We start from the raw sequence: 17746 nt of genomic DNA on the forward strand, positions 1-17746 counted from the left end.
TGAAGAAAGCTGGAAACCTGTAACCATTGACTTCCACAGTATTTGTTACTCCTACTATATAAGGATGTCAGTGGTTACAGGTTTCATCTTTCTTCAAAATGTCTTCTTTAGTGTTCATCAAGAACCCATAAAGATCTGAAACCACTTGTGAGAGAGTAAATAGTCAGTAGATTTACATTTGTGAGTGAACTATCCCTATAATGTGAATTTTTGGAGCCTTTTTAAAATAACAATACAGAGGCAAAAGATAAAATGGGTGTGTGATTTTTCTATTAAATAAAAGAGCAGTGAAAAAAATAATTTTCTTATCTGCCAAATACTAGTAAGATTAAAAATAAAATAATTTATCAGGTGATACAGATATACCTGATAAATATCATAGATCAATATTGATATCTGCTCCTGATGTAGATGATAATTTTTGAAAGCACATACTAGTTTGCAAACACCTGTAAACTCTTTAACTTTATAATGCTACAGTGATACTGTGTCCTAACTACATGCTACGTAGCACTGTGACATGCATTGAAAGGTCTGTTGCATCTTAAAATAAGTTTTTGTCCTAAACATCTGCGACTATGATACGCAAAATTTCAATTTTTGAAATGCTGCCTATTTCTACAATGCCTCAGCAGAACAACAGCATAAACTACTATGACAAAGATCCCCTCAGGTACAGATTGTGTGCTTTTTCAGTGTTGAATTCTATCTATGTGACTTTGAATACCATTTTACATAACATTTATTGCCATACTACTGAAAGCAGCAGCAGATGGTTCACTTCAGATCTTAATAATAAAATACTTAGCAATAGCAGACGATTTGAAAATGAAACTCCAAACTATGACAGTGCAAATCAACAACATGAGTCATTCAGTGGCCTATTAATCATCTTAAAGAGGTTCAATATGTAATACTTGGATTAAATTAAGCCTTTAACATCTCGATTCGATTGTAGTGGCTGGTATTTAAATGTTTCTGTCATGTTGCGTCACAGACTGCCAATTGCTTGTTACTGGAATCTTGTTGTTACATGGTGTTAGCTCTTGTCAGCTTGGTGCATCAGGAATCAGAATGTGGACAAAATGTTAGATGACCTTTTATTAGTATAGCAACATTATTTAATAAACATACCCAATGCTTAATTTAAGCCGGATCCTGTTCTGAAAAAAATTCCGATATTGGTGTTTTGTTTCGGTATTTATTTTATTAAATCCGGCATTAACTTGTGCATGGTGAATACCTACGTGTGTGTTTACAATCAGTCTCATTGGTTGGTGATTCTTGTTTCACGCACAAAGAGCAGCGAAAATAAATAATAGCATAGTGGCTTGCCTAAGTAATATTTGTATTTTCAAAATGGCAAAGAGCCAGTCATGCATATTTTAATTTTTTAAAACCACGAGTAAATCTAATAATGATCCTGATCAAAAGAGATCTTGATAAGATGAAACTGTGCAAATGGATCTGGATAGCAGGAGAAAGGATCTCAAGTCAGCCAGAAAACATAACAGAAGAGGTAACTGGGCTCTTCTTGTAGATTAGACGGAGTAAGTCATTAAATTATTTGTTTTCCACTTGGCCATAATAGTGAAGTGGACTGAATAGTGATTGTTCATACGATTTAAGTTTGTAGCTAAATGTTTTATTATCCATGACTGACCTATAATGTTATACATGACACAAAATAATAAAAGACCATTCAGAAATGTGAGGCTCTTTTTTGCGATATTACCGTTTAATGATGTCATGTTTTCCAAGAAAACTGAAATGGTTTGGTGGACGCCGATCACAGTAACTTTTATTTCCTAGTTTTGTTCTGGGAATTATTCATTTACAAATTAAGCACTGAGTATGTCTAATTGAAGTTTCTGGTTTAAAGGATTCACCCCAATTTGAGGTCCACAGTGTACTGCAGTGCTATTGCCACAGGGGGAGCTGAAGAGTGGGACTTCGGGTGGACGATGTTTAAAAACGCCGCCATCGAAGCTGACAAACTCATGTCATCCCTGGCTTGTGCAAAAAATCAAACTCTTTTAAAAAGGTTTGAAATTAGTTATTCATATAACTTTTTATCTTATTTTTTTTTACTTTATCTTATTTATTTTTTTACTATCATAAATATAGGTACCTTGGCTACACGCTGGACCCATCAATGATCCGTAAACAGGACGCCACATCTGTGATTGTGTATATTGCTAGTAATCCTGATGGTCAGAAGCTGGCATGGGAATTTGTCAGGAATAAATGGGAATATATGTTCACAGAGTGAGCTTTTTGTACATTAATATTCATATAAAATTTTTTTGGTGATTTGAAGTGTACTTTTTAATACAGGCACATAATTGACATATTTAAATTGTGTCATTAGGTATGGCGTTGGATCATTTAATTTTGCCAGCCTTATAAGTGGCATAACCAAAACCTTTTCAACTGAAGCTGAACTTGAGCAGGTGAGAGTTTTCTAAATAATTTAATATTGTCTTATCACCACGACTCATGAATTTAATGAAACCATGTAAAATTTTGACATGAATATTTTTTATTCATATTTCTAATCATGTGAAAAGTTGCTGAAGTTTAAAAGTGATAATTCTGAGATCGGCTTTGGATCAGCGACAGCAGCTCTGGAACAGGCCATCGAGAAGACAAAAGCCAATATAAAATGGGTGGCTGAAAACCAGGAGGACATCACAGACTGGCTGGTGGCTCAGTCTGCTTAAACATAATGGGTGTTGCCCAAATTGTATCACTGTATTTCTCTATATAAGAGCCTTTAGAGAATAACATAAAACATTTACAGAGCATCATCAGATGGACAGTAATCAGGCTTTGAATTATAGATTTACTATTGAGTCAGCTTTTTTCAGTATTTTGTGTAATAAATATGCTTCGGTGATCCAAATTCATATATTTAATTCAATATCATCTCATTGGTTATGAAACTTTTTAAGTATTTTGAGGGATAATAAGCTGATTATAACCTGTACAGTAACTTCTAATGGGTTATTTCGACAAACACAGGGTTCTTACACAAAGTCCAAAGTCAAATTTAAGGACTTTTCGAGCACATTTAGGTGCATATTCAAACTTTTCCAACACTTTACATCTTTGGTAAATTACATATTTAAATGGACATGCTTTATCTCATTATATAAGATGCTATTTGTTATACTATTTTATAGTATATCATAGCATATCATAGCATATCATAGCAGAGTTCAATATTCTAAGGAAAATTCTATCTTACATATGTCATATTTCACATAAAATCTATATATATTTTTAATAATCTAATATTTTCCAAATGCTAAGTATCGAAATATAAAGTAATTTAAAATAAAATACAGGGTTTATTAAATTTAAACAGAAAAATCTTAGTCACATAATTATTCATTCAGATTCATTAAAAACGGCTCATTCAGTCATTGCAAGAAAAGTTTTGAACATGTATGTTATCTGTGAGGTAGATCTGCTGGTATTCAGAATATAGACAAAAATAGCTTTGTTACACAGATACACAATCTTAAATAAAAAGCTTTTTAAATCCATTTTTGGTCACAGTTCTTATTTTATTGTTACATCTTATGCTGGTGGTAATCATAATGTGTCACATCTCAGTCCAGAGTGTGTAAAACACAAACTATTAAATTGTATAATTTTGCTGTTTAAAATTGAACTGTGCAATTTCTGTTTGTGCTGCAAAGACAATATATATATATATATATATATATATATATATATATATATATATATATATATATATATATATATATATATATATATATATATATATATATATATAAATAAAATAATTTGATAGCAAACACCTGTGGCTAATTTGAAAATCACATTTTGAACACACTGGCTTAAAATATCTCAAGGGTATAGAGTGTGTTTGATACACACTGTGTTTGTCTAACTACAAAAATGTGTACAAGAAAAATCAACAAAATATACACTCACCGGCCACTTTTTAGCAACTAATTGCATTTAGGCACGTAGACATGGTCAAGACAATCTGATGCAGTTCAAACCGAGGATCAGAATGGGGAAGAAAGGGGATTTAAGTGACTTTGAATGTGGCATGGTTGTTGGTGTCAAACGGGCTGGTCTAAGTATTTAAGAAAATGCTGATTTACTGAGGTTTTCAAGCACAACCATCTCTAGGGTTTACAGAGAATGGTCCGAAAAAGAGAAAATATCCAGTGAGCGGCAGTTCTGTGGGCGCAAATGCCTTGTTGATGCCAGAGGTCTGAGGACAATGGCCAGACTGGTTCGAGCTGAACAGAAAGGCAACAGTAACTCAAATAACCACTTGCTATAACAGAGGTATGCAGAAGAGCATCTCTGAATGCACAACACGTCCAACTTTGAGGCGGATAGGCTACAGCAGCAGAAGACCACACCAGGTGTCATTCCAGTCAGCCAAGAACAGGAAACTGAGGTTACAATTTGCAGAGGCTCAGCCAAAATTTGCCAATAGAAGATTGGAAAAACATTGCCTGCTGATGAGTCTCAATTTCTGCTGCAATATTTGGTTGGTAGGGTCATAATTTAATATAAAGCGTGAATCATCTCAGACTGGTTATTGAACATGACAATGAGTTTACTGTACTCAAAAGGCCTCCACAGTCATCAGATCTCAATCCAATAAAGCAGCTTTTGGGATGTGGTGGAATGGGAGATTCCCATCATGGAGTGCAGCTGACAGTTCTGCAGCAACTTTGTGATGCTATCATGTCAATATGGACCAAAATCTCTAAGGAATATTTTCAGTACCTTGTTGAATCTGTGCCACGAAGGATTAAGGCAATTCTGAAAGCAAAAGGGGGTCCAACCCGGTACTAGTAAGTGTGCCTAGTAAAGTGTACATCAAATGTATTGTCATTTTTAAAAGAAACAATTCAGTACTTCCTGTCTTTTACATAGTACAATTAGAACATCGATAGTATACATTCATTCATTAATTTTTTTTTGTGCTTAGTCCCTTAATTAGTACGAGGTTGCCACAGCAGAATGAACCACTAACTTATCCTGCATTATTTTATGCAGTGGATGCCCTTCCAGCTGCAACCCATCTCTGGGGAACACACACATACACTCATACACACACATACACCAAGGAAAATTTGAGCTTACCCAGTTCACCTATACCACATGTCTTTGGACTGTTGGGGAAACCGGAGCACACAGAAGAAACCCACGCGAACACGGGGAGAACATGCAAACTCCACACAGAAATGCCAACTGACCCAGCCGAGGCTCGAACCAGCGACCTTCTTGCTGTGGGGTGACAGCAGTACACTGCACCACCATTTCACCCTGAATGTTTAAAATTTTTTGTAAATATTTTTCCGTGTTGATACTTTAAAGTTGTGTCTGCAATGCAATTTTAAATGTAATTAAATAAAGGGCTGATTCTGATGAAAATGCATTCAATTAATTAATTCATTTTCTTTTCGGCTTAGTCCCTTACTCATCAAGGGTCGCCACAGCGGAATGAACCACCAACTTATCCAGCATATGTTTTACGCAGCGGATGCCCTTCCAGCAGCAACCCATCACTGGGCAACCATTTATTCAATTATTTGTGTAATTGTTTTCAGGGAGATGCACAGCTAAAGTCCCACGAGAATTTTTTTTCAGAAATTTTTTGTAATACATAGTAGTGTTTTAAAACCATACTACAGCGTATAATACTGTGCATACATTATGCTATTTGAAACCGTTGTACAGTATGTAATTTACATATTAGCAGATGTAGTATAATTATATTACCACAGATTATTTCAAGTACTGTTGTAGTATAGTTCAAAACACTAAAATATTTACTTTGAACTACCATAGTTTTTTTAATGTGGGGTTTCCAGGCAGGTCGTGAGTACAAAAATAAACTTCCCATCCAATATTAAGTGAGCTCTGGCTGCAAGGCGGATAAAGGAAAGCTGGTCAGGAAAAGAAACCAGGACGCACAACTATTTATCCATAAAAAACAAACCTCTCAACCAATCAGTAGTGAGTGGGCAGGAAACGACACATGAAACCCCGGTCAGTTAAGTCCTTTTCCAGTTTCTTCTGACCGAGTTAAGGCTGAGACTAAAGACATGCAGTACAAATGTACAGAGTCAGTACTCCTAATTTTTTCACTTACATTTCCACTTGCGTCTTATGGTAAGATGTTTACATTGTTTATATACTTTAATTCGCGTCATTGTAAACGGAAGTGAAAGTTTTCTAATGTGGTTGTCGGGGTGTCCAAGGTTTTTTTTTTACTTGGGCCGTGTTAACTGTTGATCATGCCCACAGCGAAAGGTCCAGAATGCCTTGTTTTTGTACTGAACTACATTTTCCCGTTTTTGACTGCTATGCGATGATAAATTGTGAAAAAATCACTGTTCAAATTATGTTATTTTGTGGTATAAAGTTGTAAAAAAGTACAAGTACATTGAATTTTAATATTCATATAGGCCTATCAAAAGAATTAGAAAAGAAAGAAATAACAAATTTTTAAACAACATTTTCAAACATTTTAGATTGTTATAGTGTATTAAAATCGATCAGAACACAGTGAATCAGGCAGTACATTTTAATCAATTTGAGTAGTCTATTATCGAACGCTGAGGTGGTTGTAAAAATACTCATACGGTATATGAGTAGTGTGGTTCTACAATGAAACTGAAACAAAGAAACAATCTGCATAACATGATTGGACCTCAAAAACCACATCCACTATAATCACAGTGTATAAAGTCAGGGCATATGCATGGCTACACAACATATTATCCACTAGCCGAACACGTTATGCAATGCAAACCGAAAGTACTCAAAAACTGGCAAGGCATAAAACAACCTAAAAAGAACTTCTAAGGCACTTGACATAGTAATTCCTATTATAACAGCATGATGACGTAATCATATACAGAGATTCACAACTAGCGATCGTCTTACTTAAACGTGTTTCAGCACGCGAATGCGCCGAACGCCCTTGCTGAGCATAACCTCGTTCTTTCTGAATGTCTTGCTAATAGCGTACAAACGCCAAAACGACTCTCTTGTGTACTGACGGTTCATTATAGACGCACACAACAGCACTCAAAGCAAAGGCAGGAGACCTTTTTTCATAGCTGCATATGTGTTTTGCTGCGTCATAGACAGTTAGGCTACATCAATCCTCGCTTCTCAAACAATGACATTAAAAATGTAAAAGTGGGATTTTTAGGGAGCCTAAATGAAAACTAGGTCTATACATGTTTCAGCTGGTTGTATGATTGTAGGCTTTTATTAAAATGCTACTGATGTTTTAAATGTGTAAAAGAATGTTGTTACTTTAGAGACATATTCCCTAAATTTGCAAATATCAGATGTATGACCCATTTTTCAAAAAAGCACACTTAACCAAATGGCTTGTTTTCTTAAGTGATTAAGCATACAGTATATTGCTGGACTCAGTTTTTATTATTTAATTATTATTATTATTTTATTTTGTGTACAAATTAAATTATCTATCATATTTATAATCTAAATAATTTTTATTTTTAGCTAACTGAAAACAGTTTTTAGTTTTAATCAAAATCTGACCATTTGCTTCTGCTCTGGAAAAGTAATTATATTCTTTGTTGACATCAGTTTGATGGCTTGGGTCAAATATTATATGCCTTGTTACTCCAACTGTTAGTTTACTGCAAACGAAAGCTTAGAGATGAGTAAATATAAAAATCGGCCCCTACTTATTCCATTTCAGTTGACAATTTCCAGTTAAACTGGACCTTAAATGTGATACATTAAATACATTAAACAACAACAAAACCTTATTTTTATAGAACCCAAAGAAAATTAGAAACTACCATCCTGACACAGCTTTTTTGAATCTGAGGAACAAAGCAATTGACAATGTACTGGTGAAACATTGTGTTAACTTGGAATTCATTAATATAATTATAAATGTCTTTATAATTTTACCTCAAATGTTGTTTTGCTTTTAGATTGAAGTCATCTATTATTTGTTTTAATATACTTAAACTATGTTAATTAACCTGGAAAAAAACATACCCTGATTTATAGTTGTTTGTACATTTTTGTATTATTCTTTTTTCATTTTAAGTCATCTTAAAGGTCATCTTGAGTTTTACTAAAGACTCAAGCCACAGCTATTGTTAACTAATTTTTTTATATATACTTTTTGTATTTTTCTATAAATATTTAACAACTATATGTAAAAATAATGAACCAATGAATATTCACTGATGCACAAGAGCAATTAAATCTATCTTCTCTGGTCCAAGCCATAAGTTGGATAATCAGTACTTTTAGTAATATACACTTCCTTTCAAGTGCAAGCTTTATGCTAAAAAATGTCTGCAGTTATGTACCCCACCACTTTATTAATGTATTTTTATGGTAAAAATACTTTATAATTTAATAAATTACAGAAGTGTACATTTTGAAGAATATCACTAGTGACACATTTTATTAGACATAATTCCGTGTTTGAGATTTAAAGAGATAGTTCATCCCCCACCCCCTCCAAAAGTTTTTTTTTATTAATTTTCTCTCATGTGGTTTTAAATCTTCATGAGTTTCTTTCTTTTAAACATAAAAGAAGATATTTGGAAGATGGTCTGTTGCTGGGACCCACTGACGTTCATAGTAGGAAAAAATACAATGGGTGCAGGTACCAACATTATTAGAAATATCTTTTGTGTTCAACAAAAGTAAATGATGACAGAATTTTCATTTTTGGGTGAACTATCCCTGTCTATTTTGCAGGTTTACCGGCCACTGTTGGTCTTGGCTTTTAAAACAGAAAAGTTTCTGATTAATAAGGACATATTAAGCCTTGTTTGTTTTAAGAGACTTGGAGACTAGAAATGAAAAGCAAAGAAGCTCTTATATAGAAATCTTATAAAGAATTTCTAGTGTTTTAAAGTTGATAATTTTCAAGTGATTGCTGACTGCAAACATATAGTACAACACTTTGTCTTTAACATGGTTAAAATTTTACTTCTAGTTGTACCTACAAAAGGTAAGGTTTTAAAACAATTTATTGAATTTGCATTAAAATTAGCTTGCAAATGGAATCTGTTTTAGAGATATTTACCTAAATTTGACTGCTGTTTCTTAACTGGAGAATAATTAATAAATAAATAAAAGAAACAGTTTGGTCAGTAGCTGAACAGAATATGCTGCCAATAAATGTACCATATGAAAATCATATTCAAAAAGATTTTTAGTGTTATTTTTTAGCACAGGAAGTGATTGAACAGTCTGTTGAAGTATGTTTGTACACATAAAAAAAACCTAAATAAAAGTACATAATAAAATACCAGAACAGATATAATCACAGTGTTGACTGAAAATGTATATGCTTATTTAATCATCATTTCCTGGTTACAAACCGCTGATGCTTAAAAAAGGGGTCAAACTTTGTGAGAAGTCAAAATGGGAAAAAATAAAAAAGTAGTTACAGAAATACAAAGTTTGTTGTATTTACTTACTTTTATTAAAATGTGTCACATTTACTCTTTCATATTTTTACTTTTATTTGACTTCTTCATATTTTGATGTCTGAAATGCTTTGGAGTCACACAACACTTTCTTTATCAATATATAGTCATATAGTCAATACATATACTGTCATTATGACAGTGTCATTGGGCCCTATGATACACCAGGAAGGCACGACACAAATGTTGTTTGCTAGTTTCAGCTTGGCGCAAGAGTTGTTTTGATGTTTTGCACTATGCTGTTTAAATAGCAAATGCATTTGCGCTCATATGTGCGCCCATAGGCGTTCTGGTCTAAAAAATGAGGTATGTTAAAGTGCATTGCTAGCACTTGAAGAACTATAATAGACTGTTTAATAGATCAGATCAAAGCAGGTCTAAAGTCCAGCGCAGAGTGCGTTAGTTGTGTGCCTCGCTTTCACATTGCTTAATACACACAAGGTTTACAGCAATACGCAAATATCTTTACAAATGAAAAAGAATTAAAGGATTAAAATTTTACAAAAATATTATTTTCTAGCCTACATAAATATAAAAAACACTTTCATGCCTTCTTCATCTTGAGAAGTTTTTTCAGTTTATTCATAACAATTTGATTTTGCATAATGTTATTATTAGTAGTAGTAGTAGTAGTATTTATTATATGCATATTTATATTTCTTTTATTGAAAACAAGATTAGATTTGCCCACCTGCAGGCTTTAGACCATATGGGTCGCAGCATTTTAGATTTAACCAAAATTTTTTGACCACACTTTGTTATTACTGTTCATTTATTAGTTTGCAGGAAATTAGAACTGAATTTAGAAATAATTTTAAATCAAATCTTTGGGCTTTACAAAAAAATTAATTATTTATAGGCTAATGGATTTCTGTGCATACATTACGTTTCCCTATCCACGAGAGTGAAAGTGAAACTAAAGAATGAGGAGGCTCATTCTCACATTCTTGCTCTGTTCAACGGTTTTCTTGCAAGTGAAGGATTCAGTTTTTTACTTACAAAGTCCGCCATGTAAATAGCAAATGTGCTATGGAGTGATGCAACTGACTCTTAAAGGGAATGAGCGATGAAACTCTGATTGGTTTATTCTCAAAACACACCTATAACTCATTAAGAGAATAAGCTCAACCCTGTAAGACCATGCACCATGATGCAAAGCGGATTTGTCAGTCCTTAAAATAGCAAAAGTGGATTCTGACACGCCCTTAATGCTTTTGCGCCCTACGGTTTAGACTTTGCGCATGGATGGTCAAAATAGACCCCTTTATGTTTTGTAGCATGATTTTATATTGAATTAAAAAGCCATAATAATATCTGACACCATTAAACAGGATCCCTATTGCTTTCAAAGTGTAAAACATTATGGATTACTTGTGACTGTTAGAATGCATCGCATGATTTCTGTATTAGTTTTTAGTTACTCTCACCATAATAACTACAGAGGTCAAATTTAAAAACTCAATATTTAAGATTATTTTTTTTTTCATTAAACATTGAAACATCTGAAAAACACTAGAACACTGGTATATTTTACTGACTTGTGTAGTTACACTATCTTGTATGTTTCAAAGAATGTTCAAAGAAACATGAGAGAAATAAGAAATTTTAACTGCCAAAAACATCATACACCGGCAACATGGTGGTTCAGTGGTTAGCACTGTTGCCTCACAGCAAGAAGGTCACTGGTTTGATTCCCAGCTGGCTCTGGTGGCATTTCTGTGTGGAGTTTGCATTTACTCCCCGTGTTGGCGTAGATTTACTCCGAGTGCTCCGGTTTCCCCCACAGTCCAAAGACATGCGCTATAGGTGAATTGAATCATGTGTGTGAATGTGTATGTATGGATGTTTCCCAGTGCTGGGTTGCAGCTGCAGGGCATCTGCTGTTTAAAACATATGCTGGATAAGTTGGCGGTTCATTCCGCTGTGGTGACCCCTGATGAATAAAGGAACTAAGCCAAAGGAAAATGAATGAATGAACATTACATGCACCTTTTATTTTTGTTTTTATGTTTTAGATCACAAGGAAACATAAAGAAACCTTTAAATATTCTTTTTATGTGACAAATTAACTAATATTTTCCTCACGTAATTTCTCTGAATCATGATTTTTTTTTAAATTCTCTATTAATTTCACAGGTTCTCACTCTTTATGGATGCTTGCAACGTACATCAAAGGACAAACGCCATTTCCTGAATTGAGTTATGTAGTGATGCTGGATGATGTCAGTGTCCTATACTATAATGGTGATACAGACAGTCTCACAGCAAGAGAAACACAACAGCTGAAGATGATGTGTATGATCAAGATGTTCTTGGAGATATAAATGGGAAAACAAAGTCAGCTTTTAAGCAAAGATGGGCATATGCACAAAAACATATAAATAAAACTGATGGTAAGTATTGTTTAAGACTATAGTCAGCAAAATGGGCATTTAGATTATAAACACTGTAGGATTTATTTAATGGAAAAATTGATTTGTAGATGCAGTGGTTTTTAATATAAACACTAGTTTAAAGATGTTTTTTATCTGTTTAAGGTGTTTTTGTCCTTCAAATTCTGGCTATGTGTGAGCTAAAAGATGATGGTGAACCGGGACAAATGATTACACAAGAAGCTTTTGAAGGTTTCACCATAGATACGCTGCTATATGTTGACCATAATTTTACCCTTCACATCAACTTATCCATCCCACAGGAACAAATAGAACAAACTCTTGAAATGGTCAAAAACCGTCATAAAACTCTATATCAACCATTCTGCTATAAGACGCTCAAGGGTTACCTTGAAAAAAGGAAGGATCAAGTCAATAGAAAAGGTAAACTGAATGATCACAAATAGTGAACCAATTGACATTTAGCCTAATATAATGAAATCTTTCAGTTCTTTTTTATTCTCAACAGTGAAACCAGAAGTCAGACTCTTTTACGAAGCAAATTCAGACTCTGGAGATTTTCGTGTGAGTTGTTTGGCAACAGGGTTTTACCCTCGTCACATCAACCTGACCCTGTTGAGAGATGGACAGCCTGTATCTGATTATGAGGTCACTGGAGGAGATCTGCTGCCCAATGGGGACGGGACGTACCAGATGAGGAAGAGTCTGGAGATCAGAGCAGAGGAGAGACAAAAACACAAATACACCTGCTCTATTAAACACCTGGGCAAAGAATATCACATTGATTTGGGTAATTATCTTTTCCACACATGAAATACCGTTTCAAATAAAATCTTAATCTGATCTTATTCTGAATTTTTCTTTTAGCCGAACCTCAGAGAAACCACATATGGATTGCTGTTGCTGTTTCTGTACTGTTGGTATGTGCAATAATTGTTGGTTTGGCAATGCTTATTTGGAAGAGATACCAAGCAGCAGGATAGAGAGAAAGTGGTAGGCCTAATTTCACTGTTGAAAAATGTTTTCCTTTCAGATAATATGATCTATTTGAATTTTTACCCACTCACATTGTGTGGAGCATGAAAAATAATATTACTGTACAACCTTCAGAATACTGAGAATCTGCAGAAAACACCTTAAAATCTTGTGTGTCTGGAGATTCTCACTAAGAGTGGAAATTATACATTTAGTCATGGTGCAATTACTGCACAATGCTCCCCTGGTGCACCCCAAAGATAAGTCTCTGTCCACTTCCAAATTACTTATGGAACGGTTTGACTTAATTATGAACACAACACATATAAACTAAGCAAAAAAACAAGACATGATGTTGCAAGATGTTACTATAATTAGTAAAGAATTTTCATCTATTTCTAGCCAACTCAGTTTAAAGTCTGCATGAACTAGAAGCTGCAATGCCTTTGTTTTCTTTTTATGTTGGCTTGAGAAAGCCAACATACTGTTATACTTCTCTGTCCTTGAAAACAAACGTATCTCCTCCTAGGCCGTTCATGCCGCAAGACCCAAATGTGGTCAAAATGTGCCTTCTACATTCAAGATTGTTGCTATATTTCCTCATGCCTATAAGACTTATTGTTTTTTTATTAAAAAATGTTAAATATAAAATTTTTATAATCCGAGTATATAAAAAAAATTATACAAGCCCCAAATTTGGCCAAAAGCTGTATTTAGATGCGTTAGATTTTGTTGCTATATCTTTAAGGTTTATCAGACTTATAGTTTTCCAATAAATAATTTTTAAGCATTATTTTTCTCAAAATATGGTAAGCCATTTTTTACTTAAACTCCATATTTTTTACTGATATGGCAAGCCTTTTTTGCATGTATCACTTTCACACTTATTAAGCATTGTATTTTCAAAAAAATACAGCAAGCCAATTTTACATAATGTTCATTCCCTTAGTCCCTTTATTAATCAGGGGTCGCCACAACAGAATGAACTGCCAACTTAATGTTCAAGTCCAGTTTTTGAAACTCATAAAGACTGTCATAGAAACATCGGGGTTGATTTAGATCACTCATATTGCTAAGAAGCTTTGATGTATCATCACTAACCTGTCAAATGTCCCCATAGCAATAAAACAGTATAACCTAGCAACCATTTAAATATAGCAATATCTCTACATCAGAACATCGTAGGGACCTGGCCATTGGCTTGTTTGACTCGTGCTAGCAAATGGGACTTCCTGTGTACTATGCATGGTAACAATGATAATGGAAGCCAAGTGCTAATAACGATTAGCTACATGCTATAAATGATTATCTAAATGCAATAACATATGCTAGAAATGCCTACTAAGTATTAGCATTTGATCAAACATGTACACGAGCATTGTCATTTAGCAACTGCTTAGCAACCACCTAACAATGCCATAAACGTTTTAGCAACTGCCTAGCAACCACTTAGCAACCGCCGCCGTGCTTTTTGCCAACTGCCATTCCCAGTCCTAGCGCAGTCACGTTGGCTTTCTCAAGCCAACATCAAAGTTTATCAATGAACTTTAGGTTCTAGTTACATTTACATTTAATAATAATAATAATAATAATTCCTTACATTTATATAGCGCTTTTCTGGGCACTCAAATCGCTTTACACACAATGGGGGGAATCTCCTCATCCACCACCAGTGTGCAGCATCCACCTGGATGACGCGACGGCAGCCATTTTGCGCCAGACCGCACACCACACACCAGCTGATTGGTGGAGAGGAGACAGCGATGAAACCAATTGGAATATGGGGATGGTTAGGAGGCCATGATGGACAAAGGCCAGTGGGCAGATTTGGCCTGGATGCCGGGGTTAAACCCCTACTCTTTTCGAAGGACATCCTGGGATTTTTAACGACCACAGAGAGTCGGGACCTCGGTTTAACGTCTCATCCGAAAGACGGATAGTCATTTAGCAGACACTTTTATCCAAAGCGACTTACAAATGAGGACAAGGAAGCAATTTACACAACTATAAGATCAACAATGAATAAGTGCTGTAGGCAAGTTTCAGGTGTGTAAAGTCTAGCAAAGCATTAGTAATGTAAGTTTTTTTTTTTTTGAGTACAGTTAGTGGTATAGCCAGAAAGGCAGTTGCAGATTAGGAAGGAAAGTGGAGACTAAATAGTTGAGTTTTTAGTAATGTCTTGAAGACAGCGAGTGACTCTGACATTCTGATGCAGTTAGGGAGTTCATTCCACCAAATGGGCAGATTGAATAAGAGTTCGGGAAAGTGATTTCTTCCCTCTTTGGGATGGAACCACAAGGGATGTTCATTCACTGAACGCAAGTTTCTGGAGGGTATATAAATCTGCAGAAGTGAGAGCAGATAAGAAGGAGCAAAGCCAGAGGTCGCTTTGTAAGCAAACATCAAAGCTTTGAATTTGATGCGAGCAGCAACTGGCAGCCAGTGCAAACGGATGAGTAGCGGAGTGACATGTGCTCTTTTAGGTTCAAAGACGTTCTGAAGCAGCTGAAGAGGTTTGAAAGAGTTAGATGGAAGTCCGGCTAGTAGAGAGTTGAAACAATCCAGTCTGGTGAGAACATGAGCTTGAACAAGGAGTTGAGCTGCATGTTCATATAGGAAGGGTCGGACCTTTCTGATATTATAGAGTGCGAATCTGCAAGATCGAGCAGTTCTAGAAATGTGGTCAGAGAAGTTTAGTTGATCATCAATCCTTACTCCAAGGATTTTTACCATTTTGGATGCAGTAATGTTCACAATGTTTTCTTGTGACGCGATTCCTAGAGAAATAGAATATTAAATGAGAAAACTGTGGGCGTGGCTTTTTTCTACTGTGAACTGATTGGATGTAGTAAAGTAGGCATTTCATTCAGAAAGATCTAGAAAATGGTTTGTGAACAGTTATTACAGCCTTACAGACACCTCCTTCACCTTATTTGTGATTGTTCAATTAGCTGCTCTTTGGCATCCATGAATGAGACAGAGAGTTTCTGAAAGGTACTTCTTTCTTTATTTTGCTCAAGACGAGAGCCATTAAACTTTCGTTGCGTAGCACCATGAAACTACACAAAGAAACAACAAAAATCAATAAATACAACTTGTATACAGAAAAATATGACACTATATATGAACTAAACAATGAAAAGAGAGAAAAGTAAGCAATGAAGTGTATAAAGACGATTAACATATACATACAAACAAACTCATATGGCTTAAATAATCAACTTCACATACCTCACACTTTACCAAAGAGTTCTACGATATAAACCGAGCAGGATTAAGCCTCCTTTCTTCATAAATTGCTACTCATCTCCTCGAACTGCACAGAAACAGGTATCCTCTTCGCTCTGCTAATTTGATTAACCTATTTGTTACCCGAGCTACGGAAAACATGTGACATGAACTAATTTAAAGTGGTATAATCATTTAGTGGTCACTTCCCTGCTGAAAAAAACAGCTAAAACCAGCTTGGGTGACAAGCTAAAACCAGCCTGACCAGCTTAGGCTGGTTTAAGCTGTTTTTTTTCAGTAGGGTTACAGTTCACAAAAAGTAAATGTTGGTAAAATCACTGTGCATTTCCTTTGCACATAATCTTTGTCTGGGTTTTGTCATTTCATCCCGAATTTTTAAAGATGGCAGAATGCTAAACCTCATGTTGGCATCTTATATGATGTTTCAAATACTAAAACATCTTTGAGTTTGATTGGTGGTGCAGTAATACAAGAAATTTCGAGAACCCTTTTGACATGAAAGCCGTCCGTAGAATATTGTGGAAACATTTGGACATCTGATATCAGAGGAGTCATGTTTTGTTTGTAAGAAAGGACACTGTATCTGATGTCTGATTATAGGTGAAAAAATTTAGAAATAAATCACAGCTTTCCCGTGTGAACATGTTTTACTGTATGTACTTCCTCATCCTAATATGAAAGCACATCTTTACTGAAATCCTTGCTTTAGTGCATTTTCAATTTAATTTGGTATGTTATTAATTATTTCACTTGTGGACAGACAGGAATCTGGCTTGATTAGCCAAGACATTATGCCCGCTTAAAATATTTTATGCTGCATAAAATATTAGTTTTGTTGCTTTTTACATGTTATGCTATTACAGTTCTTCAAATGTTGCTGATGTATTATTGAGACTTCCAGTTTTAATGTGAACTGTAAGATTAATTTAATGACACGTGATTTCTCAATGTTCACAATTAGTTTTCTTTTTTTTTTTCAGCATCTGAAGAAAATTCTGAAAAACAACATTAATGTAACAGCCTGACCCACATCAACAAGGATACAAGGAAAATCAAACCAAATATTAATTCATTCATTCATTCATTTTCTTTTCGGCTTAATCCCTTTATTAATCAGGGGTCGCCACAGCAGGAATGAACCGCCAACTTATCCAGCAAGTTTTTACGCACCTGATGCCCTTCCAGCCGCAACCCATCTCTGGGAAACATCCACACACACTCATTCACACCCATACACTATGGACAATTTAGGCTATATAATGTAAAATCTTATACATTTACATTTAGTCATTTAGCAGACGCTTTTATCCAAAGCGACTTACAAATGAGGACAAGGAAGCAATTTACACAACCAAGAGCAACAATGAATAAGTGCTATAAGCAAGTTTCAGGTCTGTAAAGTCTAAGAAGGGAAGTATATATTTATATTGCTGTGATCACCGTCTTCTAGGCTAAAAGATGGAACCATTTTGAAATATGTAAGCGACACAGTGACTGCTAGCCAGTTTTGAGAAAAACATGACACAATGGGGTTAGTTGTAACAGGGTGTTACAATTAAGCCACACACTGTTGGACAAACAATATATATATATATATATATATATATATATATATATATATAT

At 34.8% G+C, this 17746-nt stretch overlaps 2 protein-coding genes across 3 annotated transcripts in view; both read left to right on the forward strand.

Moving 5' to 3' along the window:
• The window catches only part of LOC100004744 (aminopeptidase N), an 11226-nt gene extending 7675 nt beyond the window's left edge, over positions 1-3551 (forward strand). The window contains exons 17-20 of the mRNA XM_087311889.1: positions 1883-2044; positions 2128-2268; positions 2372-2453; positions 2571-3551. Of these exons, the coding sequence (XP_087168015.1) occupies positions 1883-2044; positions 2128-2268; positions 2372-2453; positions 2571-2723 (538 nt within the window). The 3' untranslated portion in view covers positions 2724-3551. The remainder of the gene's footprint in view (positions 1-1882; positions 2045-2127; positions 2269-2371; positions 2454-2570) is intronic.
• A 2503-nt stretch (positions 3552-6054) lies between these two features.
• si:ch211-147g22.4 lies at positions 6055-17445 on the forward strand. 2 transcript variants are annotated; one of them, XM_087311909.1, is made up of 6 exons: positions 6055-6174; positions 11643-11899; positions 12044-12322; positions 12408-12689; positions 12767-12892; positions 17104-17445. In XM_087311909.1, the coding sequence occupies exons 3-5, from the start codon at positions 12070-12072 to the stop codon at positions 12880-12882; spliced, it is 651 nt and encodes a 216-aa protein (XP_087168035.1). In that variant the 5' UTR covers positions 6055-6174; positions 11643-11899; positions 12044-12069; the 3' UTR covers positions 12883-12892; positions 17104-17445. The 2 variants fall into 2 exon arrangements, with proteins under 2 accessions (XP_087168035.1, XP_087168036.1); XM_087311910.1 differs by having other exon boundaries at positions 6081-6174; positions 12767-12819; positions 17104-17300.
• Positions 17446-17746: the final 301 nt, after the last annotated feature.

Source organism: Danio rerio, chromosome 25, assembly GCF_052040795.2.
Source record: "Danio rerio strain M-AB ecotype USA chromosome 25, GRCz13ab, whole genome shotgun sequence".
NCBI classification, from domain to species: domain Eukaryota; kingdom Metazoa; phylum Chordata; class Actinopteri; order Cypriniformes; family Danionidae; genus Danio; species Danio rerio.

Coding starts and splice junctions, on each gene's coding strand:
- si:ch211-147g22.4 (XM_087311909.1), top strand. CDS start 12,070: ATGTGTGAGCTAAAAGATGATGGTGAACCGGGACAAATGATTACACAA. Junction 12,323..12,407: donor GGATCAAGTCAATAGAAAAG/GTAAACTGAATG, acceptor TATTCTCAACAG/TGAAACCAGAAGTCAGACTC. Junction 12,690..12,766: donor AGAATATCACATTGATTTGG/GTAATTATCTTT, acceptor TTTTTCTTTTAG/CCGAACCTCAGAGAAACCAC.